Source organism: Haliotis asinina, chromosome 3 (genome assembly GCF_037392515.1).
Source record: "Haliotis asinina isolate JCU_RB_2024 chromosome 3, JCU_Hal_asi_v2, whole genome shotgun sequence".
Lineage (NCBI taxonomy): Eukaryota > Metazoa > Mollusca > Gastropoda > Lepetellida > Haliotidae > Haliotis > Haliotis asinina.
The window spans coordinates 6,372,890-6,385,245 of record NC_090282.1 but is presented as its reverse complement, the minus strand read 5'-3'; the positions used below and the strand labels follow the sequence as shown (position 1 = coordinate 6,385,245).

The window sequence follows — 12,356 nt, the reverse complement described above, 5'->3', positions numbered from 1 at the left end:
TCTAACCTGGATTCACCACACAACACACAGGCAGAGGGGTGGTGAGGAAGTAATCCAGTGCTTCAAGCAACTGGCTGTAGATCCAGGGTTGATTACCTACACAGGTACACTGTGTGATGTTAGTCCTATACCCATACTATCCATCAGTGTCACTCTGGTGGGATTAGTCCACTAAAATAATATGTTTGGACAAAAGTAAACACAATTATTCCCCTATGGACCAGCTTCACAATGAAACTGATACATATCATTAATCGATCCATAAAACAAAGCTCAACATCAAACAAAGATGATATGTCAGTTGTTTTTTCCCAAGTGACAAAATTACAAAAGTACAGTAAAATATGGTATATAAGTAGACACAGATTTACCAGTGAATGATCCAGGCTACAAGAGCACATGTATGCAGGTTGACAGAAGAAGATAAAACAAAATAGTCGCTGCTCATCAATAATATTGTAACGGGAATTTATGTTTTAAGACTGATTAATCATACATCTTCATTTTCTCAGTATATACATAGATACGTAGTAAACGTTCATTCCCCATATGAAATGATTTGTGAAGTAATAAATATATTACAAAATCCTACTTAAATGAGTTAATGTATCTCTGGCATGTGTCCAAACAGATGTATCTTGACTTGCACAGTTATATCTACCATTCTAAACTTTAACCTGTCACTATGTAATACTTCTAGAGAAAAAGCAAAATGAAACGTGCAGTATGCATACACCGCTAAACAGTGTAAATGTACATCTATTGTGAGTCTACTACTGTACAGTGTAACATTAGACAGGTTGCGTTCATCTATTGTGCGTCTACTACTGTACAGTCTAACACAAGGCAGGCTATGTATATGTACATCTATTGGCCATCCATTACTGTACAGTCTAACACTATGGGCAGTTTTTATATGTACCCCCATTGACTGTCTACTACAGTGTAACACTAGACAGGTTCTGTGTATGTACAAACAGGAACTGGTTGACCCTTTAACACCAGACAGATGTACAATCATGAACAACTGTTTGATGCTGTTTCATACATTAGAACTGATACAATCTTAGACATGTGTCAGAAGGTTACATGTGTGACACACTCTGTTACAGCAAGCTACTGATTTGATACAATATCTTACATATGTGATACAGCATTCTTCCTAATGACCTTACCATATAATAATGTTTTGATACAATGTTTCTCATGTGACACAATGTTACCTGTGTGATACAATGTATATACCCTTTGTCATATAATGTTATTGTGTATTATATCATTTTGAGACAATGTTACCGACGTGTTACAGTGTGCTACCTTTGTAATCTCCATCAGTTTTATCATTAACTTCCGTGTTTTGACCATACGCCGTAAACAGCGCGAAGCTACCCACAGTTGCATGTAACGCTAAAAACTGAAGGTATATACTGTCACTGACGGGGTATTAGTACTAGTACCTTGAGGGCAGTTTTAGCGTTACAAGCCCAAGTGAAGCTACTATATCTGTTTAACTCGTTGTACTGTGAATCTAGCATCTCATTATTGGGACTGACAGTAGCACATTTGGCAATTCGAGTCACGACATGCACTACTCAAAGTTTGCAAAGGATTAAGTTTTAATCATTCGAGATCATTGTCACGATGGACGGGAAGAGGCATGCAGTCATCGACAGGATGTGGAGCTTTCAAGAAGTCCTGTATTTGAATGTAATGTGACAGAGTCTTGCAGCTATTCCACTACAAGTGAGCACTGGAACATTTACTACTGATGATTGCCAAAATGAATGCACATATGTTTCCTCAGCGGCATTTGTTGTCCGACGACCAAGACACCTGCTGGCATGCATCTCCGTGAAGATGGTTGTTATCTGTTTTGATTCGAGATATTATCTAGACTTCAGGATTTCAAGATTCACACGTAGATGAACACGAACGTTGTGGAAGTGGTCTCAATCCAGTTTGGGGATGTTTTCAGCTGGGATGGCATGAGATGAGGTAGAAGGACTTCATGTCCAACAGCGGACACAAGGGCAGGTGTGTAGTAAAGGGATTACAATCTCTGCGGGATACGCCTTCTCACAAGGCAGACGTCTGTAACGACCAGAACTGGAATTTCTTTGCCAACCATCCTGGCGCTTCTTTGGAGGTTGTTTTGCAGTTTGAATTGGTTTTCATGGTATGTTGACATTTCAGTCTCGTGAGATTTGACAGGGGAGTGATTATCGTCCTGATTCTTGCCACCGTTTGGTTCATTTAACAAGTCTTCAGGCACAGTTGTCTTTGGTTATTTCAACAGAAGCACACAATGTGACGTATTACCGTTTGAAGGGATAATCCTTAGTGATCTTTGAGAAGGATAGTAAAGAACCCTTCTCAACACATCACGGTCACCCTTCATCAGCAAATGACGTTTATTCTGGATCTGTAAGTCTTCATCAGGTCTTCTGGAAACAACTATGATATCCGACTGTTGGAGAGTCTGAAAAGAGTCTGGTCAAACAACAGATCCACCAGTTCGAAGATTGTCAATACACTGGCGCCAACAAATAAACCCATGGATCCACCAATGTCACCTGTGGAAGAAAATTGATCACAATCGTCAAGTGCATAAACGTGTATGGCTTCGCTGTGTTTTGTCCCTTTGTCGATTAACGCCGCATTCAGTAATATTTCACCTGTATGACTGTGGTTTGTAAATACTCGAGTCTGACCAGACTATCAAGTTACTGACACCGTTAACATTGATCTAAACAGGTGGGATTTGATGACATGCATCAAGCAAAATCAAAGAACCTGACAACCTAATTATGTCATGAGACCTATTGAGACCACAAGCTGGTTTGCTGAAGACCAATCCTACTTGGATCTTCGTGGGTGCTTCACTATTTAATCCGATTTGTCCATATCATCCCCTATGTGAATTATATGAGGGCGAGTTGTTTTACTCCGGGATCAGCTTCTAATGGGATGCGTATCACGAATGTGTGGTGATTGTCATAACTGTGCTTGTGTTTCCCCCACTTGGGACCTGTATCACAGCGGGCTTTCTCGGCACTTCATCCCACACACTGTGATATGACTGAATTATTGTTCATCTCACACACTTGGTTTACTAACCAAGAACAACAGTACCCATTGTGTGCGTGTGTGTGTGTGTGTGTGTGTGTGCGTGTGCGTGTGCGTGTGCGTGTGCGTGTGCGTGCGTGTGCGTGTGCGTGTGCGTGCGTGTGTGTGTGTGTGTGTGTGTGTGTGTGATACTTACACAACAAAGCAAACATGTCGTATGCAACCTGTTGGGTGATTTGTTCGTAACTCCTCTCGCGGTAAAATATATCCAACTGCAAAAAGTTTTCTCTGAAAAAAAAGACAAAGCGCATACTGTGACATCGGTATAGTGATAATAATACCCAAATGTGCGATACTTAGTAATACTGTGACATCAGTAAACCGATAATGCCTGTGAAATCAGTAAACTGATAATGCCTAGATGCGTGATACTTAATACTGTGACTTGAGTAAACTAATAATACCTAAACGCGTGATACCTGATAATACTGTGACATCAATAAACTGATAATACCTAATGTGTAATACTTGGTAATACTGTGACATCAGTAAACTGATAACACCTAATGTGTAATACTTGGTAATACTGTGACATCAGTAAACTGATAACACCTAAAATGTGGGGCATGAATATAAGGAAGAAGCGGTGAACCTACTGTATGAACGTGGTGTCGACTTTACTGGTCAGAAGGTATGACGTCATTAGCTCCATGAGATCCTCCAGACTCTTCAGGAAGGTGCTGTCAGCTGTGCCCACCAGGAACCGGAAGTCAAAGGAACTTCTGTATTCCATGTAGGCTGTCTCAATTTCTTTAGCTACATCCGATATATTTTGCAAAAAACGCGTCATATTTTTATATTCATAATATTTTATCATATCTTCGTCGTTTAAGATCGCACTCCAAATCTCTGTTGTTGACTGGATCAAATCTAACCAACCGTCGTACACATTCTGACCACGTGACCTTACTTCTTGAAAGAATATTTTCATGCTACTGATTCCTTCGTATATATTAGGAGCAGTGAGGACACGGGCTACTTCCAACTTACTGATGTTTCCATATCTAAAATAATTATTGGCGAGTCTTAATCCACCGTCCAAGTTATTGATTATTGATGATTTTAACGAATTTAAAGAAAACCTCAGACTTGCAGCGTTATCCATCATTTCTTTAACGTGTGTGTTAAAAGATCGGTGATAGGCCTGAAAGGTCTCAATCCGCTCTCGCAGGATCCGGAGAGGGTAGTCAATAGACTCGAAGTAAAAAGTTGCTTTACTAAAGTAGTATGTTCTTCCGCGTTGCAGAAACTTAACATTCACAAGGTGAAGTTCCGTCATATTTAGTGTTTGGTTGTAGTAGGCTTTGTTTGCCAGTCCAACATAGTCTAGCAGGGCGTTCTTGAATTTGAGAATATCTGTGCCCACCCTGCCGCTATACTTGACTGCATAGGGGGAGTAGAGGAGGGACTGGCGCAGGAGGACGTGGGGGCCGATGTAGATGTTGTCGTCCCTGTTCTCATGAAGGTACCTGTACCTGAACACAGGACTAGCGTTGTAGTAGGCACCGTACAGCTGGGTGTAGTTATCATAAGCTCTGTCTGCTAGATCTATACGCCCTCCCAACTCATTCAGAGTCAGGAGATGAAGAGTCTGTCGTACATCCGGAGATAAAATAGACCTGTTGGCAAGCTGCTTGATTTTAGATTCAATCTGATAAGAGAATTCTTGAAAACCCATAGCTAGATAGTTGAATGTTCTCTCTTCCATTGCTTGGCGTACTCTCATGAAGTTTTTCTGGACAATGTATTCTTGCCATCGATACAGGTGCATCTTAGTCTCCCAGGAGGACAACGTGTCGTTCAAGATGGAGGAGAGGATGTGTTCCTGTTCTATGATGTTGGTCTCCACTTCGCCAAACATCACCTTTTTCAAGATGTTCAGTCTTTCCTGCACGTCACTCTCCATAGATCTGAATTTGTCAAACTGAGTGCGGTCCATGCGACTGGTTGTCTCCCTTGCTTCCATGAAGCGTGTGGTGAGATTCTCCACTCCGGTAGCTAGGAGTTTGTCGGTGGCGTACATCGACGTGGTGGCGAAGGAGATGGTGGGGTCGAAGATGAGGAAGAAGCAGGGAATGGGGCAGCCGCATTCTTTTCTGACCTTCAACTTCACTTCGCCTGCAACAGTACATGCCAACAAGCGTCATGGCAAGCCTTTCTCCAAGATAACGTAATGGACTCTCAATAATCCAGGAGCTTCTTAACAAAGCAAAGCAACCTTTACTAAAGTTAACATTAACTCCCGTTTCTTAACAGTTAAACATTTTGTAGCATCAACGTTACCTTAATGAGTTACGTTCGCCTTAGTGCTTTGTTAAAGAGGTCCCTGGCTAGTTTTATCAGAGTAACATGAGATGCGTTTAGAAAGTAACATGAGATGCCAGCTAATATCATGTAAGTAGGCCAGTACTGGCATCGGTCTGGTCTCTCCCGTTGGTACTGCCATATATGGAGTACTCTATCTAAATGAGAGGTTACCGTAAATACTGCACTACAATACTGTACCGGCCCAGTCTGGTCCAGTACAGACAGGACACATCCTGCCTGGTGAATTGTGGGTGTTTATCTTAGGATCATGTCGTCTGTTTGAGAGAGATGGCCAAAAGGTAGAATGTGACACTTCCCACACTAAAAGACTTCATTTTCAACTAAGGTTAAGAGCTGAGCTAAATTTTGAACAATGCAGCATGAATTTGGCTGGAACAAAGGCATTTCAAACATTCAGTATCCGTCATGTTGTTAGATCATGGAAAACCTGTAGACATACCTCATTCAAGAACATGAATTCAATATATGGTTTAGCTTATTGTATTGTCATACTTGACAAAACGTCCAAAGATTGAATAGTAAATGGAACTTTGAAAAAAGAGTATCTGGTGAACTGAACATTGAAACTTGTGTCAGATAAACTGACCCAGAAGGACTATGAAAGAAAACAGCATCATGTTTTCATCTTGTCTTACGAACTAAACACACATGGATAAACGTGTGTTTTCTTGGGTATTTTTCAGAGTTTCGTTTGGTATCAGCTTGTTTTGGGCCAGTTCAAGGCCAATGTGCAAAACAGTACAGGCCCAGCTCCAGAATGCCTTGACGGGCTTGATTTTGTGACTTTACTGAGCCAGCAGTGGCCGTGATGTTAACTGGGATGTAACTATCGATAACTGAATATTCAATTTGGTGTTTTTATGTAACTACACAGTGGCCATGTGTTTTGGGGTCCGTCCATTATGCTTACCAATAATCTTATGGTAGCAGGAGTAAAACTGGTCCAGGGTGCAGATCGGCGGTGTATCTGTAACGGAAGTACGCTGGTCGTGTCAGTCAAACAACACCAAACTGATGAAGACGTAATGCATTTCAGAAGGTAATCAAACGTAACATGTAATACATGGGGGATTATCCTTTCTGAGATACCAGTTGTCAGATCTCTATTACTGTGGAGGTACTGTGCTAGTAGCTGCCTGACTCTGAGAGAGTCGGGTCGAATCCCGGGCTGGACTAAGTCCCCAATATATACCCAAAGCTGTAAATTGTTGGGAAAGTGTATTCCCAAATATAAAGTATGATACATCACACATGTTTACATCTAACCCAACCTCGAATATGTGATGCATCTCATTAGTCAATTGCTATCGACCTCATGCTATGAAAAACATATACTATAATATATCACATTTGTTTGACTTTAGAAGATGCTAGCGGGGCGGTGGGGTAGCCTAGTGGTTAAAGTGTTCGCTCGTCACGCCGAAGACCCGAGTCCGATTCCCCACATGGGCACAATGTGTTAGGCCCATTTCCTGGTGTCCCCCGCCGTGATATCGCTTGAATATTGCTAAAAGCGGCGTAAAACTAAACACACTCACTCACTCACTCACTCACTGCTAGCAACATCAACTCTAATGAATAGTTTGGTCCCGGTGTCTCGCAATAGTATGATCTTGTCTCTTTACACATCCCATCTAATATCTACACATTTCTGGGGATATATAAGTTTTGTTGACAGGTGATGCTTTGTATCTCGCCTTTCATACCACATGGTTCCTTGATGGCCTATAATGGAATGTCATATTTACCACTAGTTAAGCCGACCACCGATTTGGAGGTTATAAACACCTGATGACATAACTACACTTTATATACTTTCACAGCTCACCATCTACGCTGGGCATGAAGTGGTGACGACATCCACACTCCTCGTTTAGGATCTTGGTCATGCACGTCAGCTGACATGCGTCCGTGGAATACATGTTGTAATACTCGGACTCCTCCACTCCACAGTCTCCGTGGGGTTTCGGGAGGTTCTTTATCTGTAAATGAACCTCACATATAAGCATCCGTTACGGAAGTGTGTAAAACGTCACAGGCACCATTACTAACTTTAAAAGTGAACATACAAACGGTATAGTGTTTTTGTTGTTATACTGCAGCTTCTGGCCCAAGAGAAGGATATGTTTGGGTGAGAACTGTTATAGGTCATTTCTAAAATTAATTCGGCTCAAACTTGTGCAGAAACCATCACAGTATGTACCCGAACTTTTACTGAATCCGAGATTCAACCGAATGATCATATTACCCACTAATCACCCTCGACACACTATGGTTATGAATACGACTATCCATGTGTATCGCATCGACAACCGTACCTATATACCAGTGGAAGAAAATAGGCGTGTTATGCGTCCGATTGATGTTTTATCATCATTGACAAAACATACTGCTCTTAAAATTCAGTGGTATAGCATCTCAATTAACAATGTCAATATTTGCGTTGGTACAGCGGAGCTCACTGGAGGCATGGAATGGTTGACTGAGCAAGGGGGTTTGACCAAACGAACCTACTTTGATCCTGTCGTAGGCGCCTAACCATCTTATCCCAGACAGCGAGAAACATCAGACCATAACAGTAAAACAATAGAGTTTGCCACTGACTCTGTAGATTTACCAGTTCCCTTGCTGACTTCATGTCAAATGTGGATAGGAAGCTAGGTGGAAGTCACGAGTTTAGTCAGTGTCGCCAAAGAGACAATACGGTGTATCGATGAATATTTAAATGTTTGGTAACCTCATTCTGCGCAATTCCGTTTTGTAAAATACCTACGAGCGTACATTGTGCGCGCGGGGTAACATACAAGAAGCATTATTTACGGTTAAATACACATGTTCATTGCTTAATAACGACCGTTTGCTATGCTAACAAAAACACGTGTATAATTAATTTTAAAAATATATTGTGTTTTTATTAAATTTCGTATATGCAGTTACTTTTTCCATAAGCATATACATACATTTAAAATGTCCAGAACTAATACGTTATAAATAGACCATAAAGAAAGAAGAACAACTAAATATCTGAAAAAATTGCTTTGTATGTGTCCATATATTTACTTAAGATCTCGATTTGTGCAAGTGCCTATGGATGATAGCCATGAATACGTATGGTTGGATCAACTTCCACAAATGGACAGTTTTGGCCTAAGTCAAAGGAACCATAGCATACGAGGTTTGGCCATAAAGGGGTTTTACCCGAAGTATGGATGGTAAAATACACATACAGAGTTTAAATTGATGAGCGCCTCTAAATATCTTTCTTAACGCACTAAAATGAAATATACCACTCAAAAGAAGTTACAGGGCGGCCTGTCCTTCCATATTACCCATAGCCAAAATGGCATCCCATGACAGATTATACTCAAAGAAACAACAGATCGTGTTTCGAGATGGAGAAGTACCTCCACATTGACAGTAAGAGTCGCAACGCCCACACACATACCGACACTAGCTGTATACCGATGAAGGCGTGAGAGCCTGTAGGAATAGCAAGGCCAAGCTCGTGCACTTTCGGGAACTCTTTTCTGTCGTGGAGTAGCAATTTTACACCAGCTGCGTCATGAGGCCCAGGCATGTATTCATACTGCTCCACGTTCAACGTCAGTTTCAAGCCATAGTCGGAACCTGTGGACAGAACCCTCTCATATGTTAACATACACTGCGAGCACTGTACTTCATTAGTTCGTAGATTATGCAGTGAGAAAATTGATCTTTTCCCACCCAGTGTGTTAGTGAGTTTGTGTTTACGCAGCATTTAGAAATATTCCCGTGTAATCCGTAATTCCCGTAAAAAGTCACTTGAGTGAACCCATGTAGAGAATGAGAGGCAGTTAGATGCAGTTTCACGAGTAAAACACAGCAAGCTGAAGTGATCATAAAACTTATCTACTGAGATGAGTATTAACTATACCGTTATGAGACTTGAAATATACCTGCTCAAGTGACTATTAAACATGATGCTGGTCCTCAAGTAACTATTAAACATACATGCTGGTGCTCAAGTGACTATTAAACATACATGCTGGTGCTCAATTAACTATCAAATATACTTGATGAACTGAATACCACAGCCAAATGGTCAAGTGACTATTAAACATACATGCTGGTGCTCAAGTGACTATTAAACATACATGCTGGTGCTCAAGTGACTATTAAACATACATGCTGGTGCTCAAGTGACTATTAAACATACATGCTGGTGCTCAAGTGACTATTAAACATACATGCTGGTGCTCAAGTAACTATCAAATATACCTGATGAACTGATTACCACAGCCAAATGCTCAACTGACTATTAAACATACATGCTGGTGCTCAAGTGACTATTAAACATACATGCTGGTGCTCAAGTGACTATTAAACATACATGCTGGTGCTCAAGTGACTATTAAACATACATGCTGGTGCTCAAGTGACTATTAAACATACATGCTGGTGCTCAAGTAACTATCAAATATACTTGATGAACTGAATACCACAGCCAAATGGTCAACTGACTATTAAACATACATGCTGGTGCTCAAGTGACTATTAAACATACATGCTGGTTCTCAAGTGACTATTAAACATACATGCTGGTGCTCAAGTGACTATCAAATATACCTGATGAACTGATTACCACAGCCAAATGATCAACTGACTATTAAACATACATGCTGGTGCTCAAGTAACTATCAAATATACCTGATGAACTGATTACCACAGCCAAATGGTAAACTGACTATTAAACATACATGCTGGTGCTCAAGTGACTATCAAATATACCTGATGAACTGATTACCACAGCCAAATGATCAACTGACTATTAAACATACATGCTGGTGCTCAAGTAACTATCAAATATACCTGATGAACTGATTACCACAGCCAAATGCTCAACTGACTATTAAACATACATGCTGGTGCTCAAGTGACTATCAAATATACCTGATGAACTGATTACCACAGCCAAATGCTCAAGTGACTATTAAACATACATGCTGGTGCTCAAGTGACTATCAAATATACCTGATGAACTGATTACCACAGCCAAATGATCAACTGACTATTAAACATACATGCTGGTGCTCAAGTAACTATCAAATATACCTGATGAACTGATCACCACAGCCAAATGCTCAAGTGACTATTAAACATACATGCTGGTGTTCAAGTAACTATCAAATATACTTGATGAACTGATCACCACAGCCAAATGCTCAAATGACTATTAAACATACATGCTGGTGCTCAAGTGACTATCAAATATACCTGATGAACTGAATACCACAGCCAAATGCTCAAATGACTATTAAACATACATGCTGGTGCTCAAGTGACTATCAAATATACCTGATGAACTGAATACCACAGCCAAATGCTCAAGTGACTATTAAACATGCTGCTAACAGACAAACATGTTGAGGCTATTTCCATGCATACCTGTGGAGGTGACCATTAAGGGGTCGTCGTCTGCGGCGTTGAAGGAGTAGCAGACGCCGTGGTCGGTGAATACCTGGGTGAAATTTTCAGCGGAGCAAGGCTTGTCCTGCCATTCACAACTGCGAACAGACAAGAGTCACATGTAAACCAAAGTCAGCGTCACGACTGAGCTGCCTCACCTTCGTACTCCATGCTGTAGTTGGCTCGAGGTGTACTGTAGATGATGACATAACAAACAACACATGGTTCTGGAGGGTAAGCATGAGTACACGCTAGCCATCTGCGGGCTGCAATACACCTTGACTTCCAGAGAAGGTGCTGTCATACAACAGCAGATGGTTCTGGAGGGTAAGCATGAGTACACGCTAGCCATCTGCGGGCTGCAATACACCTTGACTTCCAGAGAAGGTGCTGTCATACAGCATTTATTGCCTTGAAGATAAATTGTTTCCTGAAACTTAGAGGGGCTTCACGAACCACTGAATAAAATCGAGGACAACTTCATGAATGATTTCATGCAAAGAACCAGGCAACCATTTGTCCGTCCTGGTGGAAGAGAGCCAGTCGTGCCTTATTGACATTCCGCCTTGATAGTTACATCGACATTTAGCCACAGAATCAGCCTTGTGACATGTTTTTTTATGATGCCTTAAATAACGCCATTGTTAGTCTGATGGTAATATTGTGTTCTTACACAGTCCATTTGGCTTCTGAAATGGCGTTGACCACAGGGTGAATAACGTGATTGTTAGTCTGACAGTGATATTACGTTCTGACACAACTGAAACGTGTTAACCCAAGAGCCGTCCCCAGGCAGCGTTACGAACGTCAGCTCAGTATGGACAACATAATGAAGCTGATAACTGCTCCACACATATGTACATAGTAAATATTAAGCTTTCCTGGTCCCGACCCCATCATACTGTCATCCTAATCCTACACGCAGTGATCGTATCAACGCAGTCCTTATCAAAGCAACTTTAGTTATAACTCCAGGACAATACCTCTACATTACCAACAATCGGTCAAGTCAGTAACCAAGAGGCACACAAACCTACTGACTAAACAGTACAGCATTTTTGATCTACCATGAAATCTTAGCTTCGTGTATGATAATATGTAAGGATCGGCCCCACTATCGATTCTTATAAATCCAAGCTGGAAATCGATCCTTATCGCGTTGGCCAAAGTTTAGACTGATAGACTAATAGACAGAACACTCCCTCCCCCCAGCCGTCTCCCAACCGATTGCGTATTCTCTGTGTATGTATTCCGTGTGTGTTCGTATTCTCTGTGTATGTATTCCGTGTGTGTTCGTATTCTCTGTGTAGTTATTCCCATTATCCATACATGTCATCTTACAAGGAAGCAAACAATACCTGCGTCTAACAATCGTCCAATATCCAATATCAGTTGTGCTGGCAAGTTCTTTGAAAGCCTAGTTCTTATGTATAATAATTAACATCTTTCTTACTAAT

The 12,356-nt window shown here is 41.1% G+C and overlaps 1 protein-coding gene across 1 annotated transcript in view; it reads right to left on the bottom strand.

Annotated features, from left to right (window-relative positions):
* Positions 1 to 345: 345 nt before the first annotated feature.
* The window catches only part of LOC137277300 (uncharacterized), a 39,169-nt gene continuing 27,158 nt past the window's right edge, over positions 346 to 12,356 (bottom strand). Inside the window, exons 5-11 of the mRNA XM_067808959.1 lie at positions 10,879 to 10,997; positions 8,900 to 9,081; positions 7,283 to 7,436; positions 6,365 to 6,421; positions 3,723 to 5,244; positions 3,263 to 3,354; positions 346 to 2,573 (exon numbers count right to left, since the gene is read on the bottom strand). Coding sequence (XP_067665060.1) covers positions 2,455 to 2,573; positions 3,263 to 3,354; positions 3,723 to 5,244; positions 6,365 to 6,421; positions 7,283 to 7,436; positions 8,900 to 9,081; positions 10,879 to 10,997 — 2,245 coding nt within the window. The 3' untranslated portion in view covers positions 346 to 2,454. The remainder of the gene's footprint in view (positions 2,574 to 3,262; positions 3,355 to 3,722; positions 5,245 to 6,364; positions 6,422 to 7,282; positions 7,437 to 8,899; positions 9,082 to 10,878; positions 10,998 to 12,356) is intronic.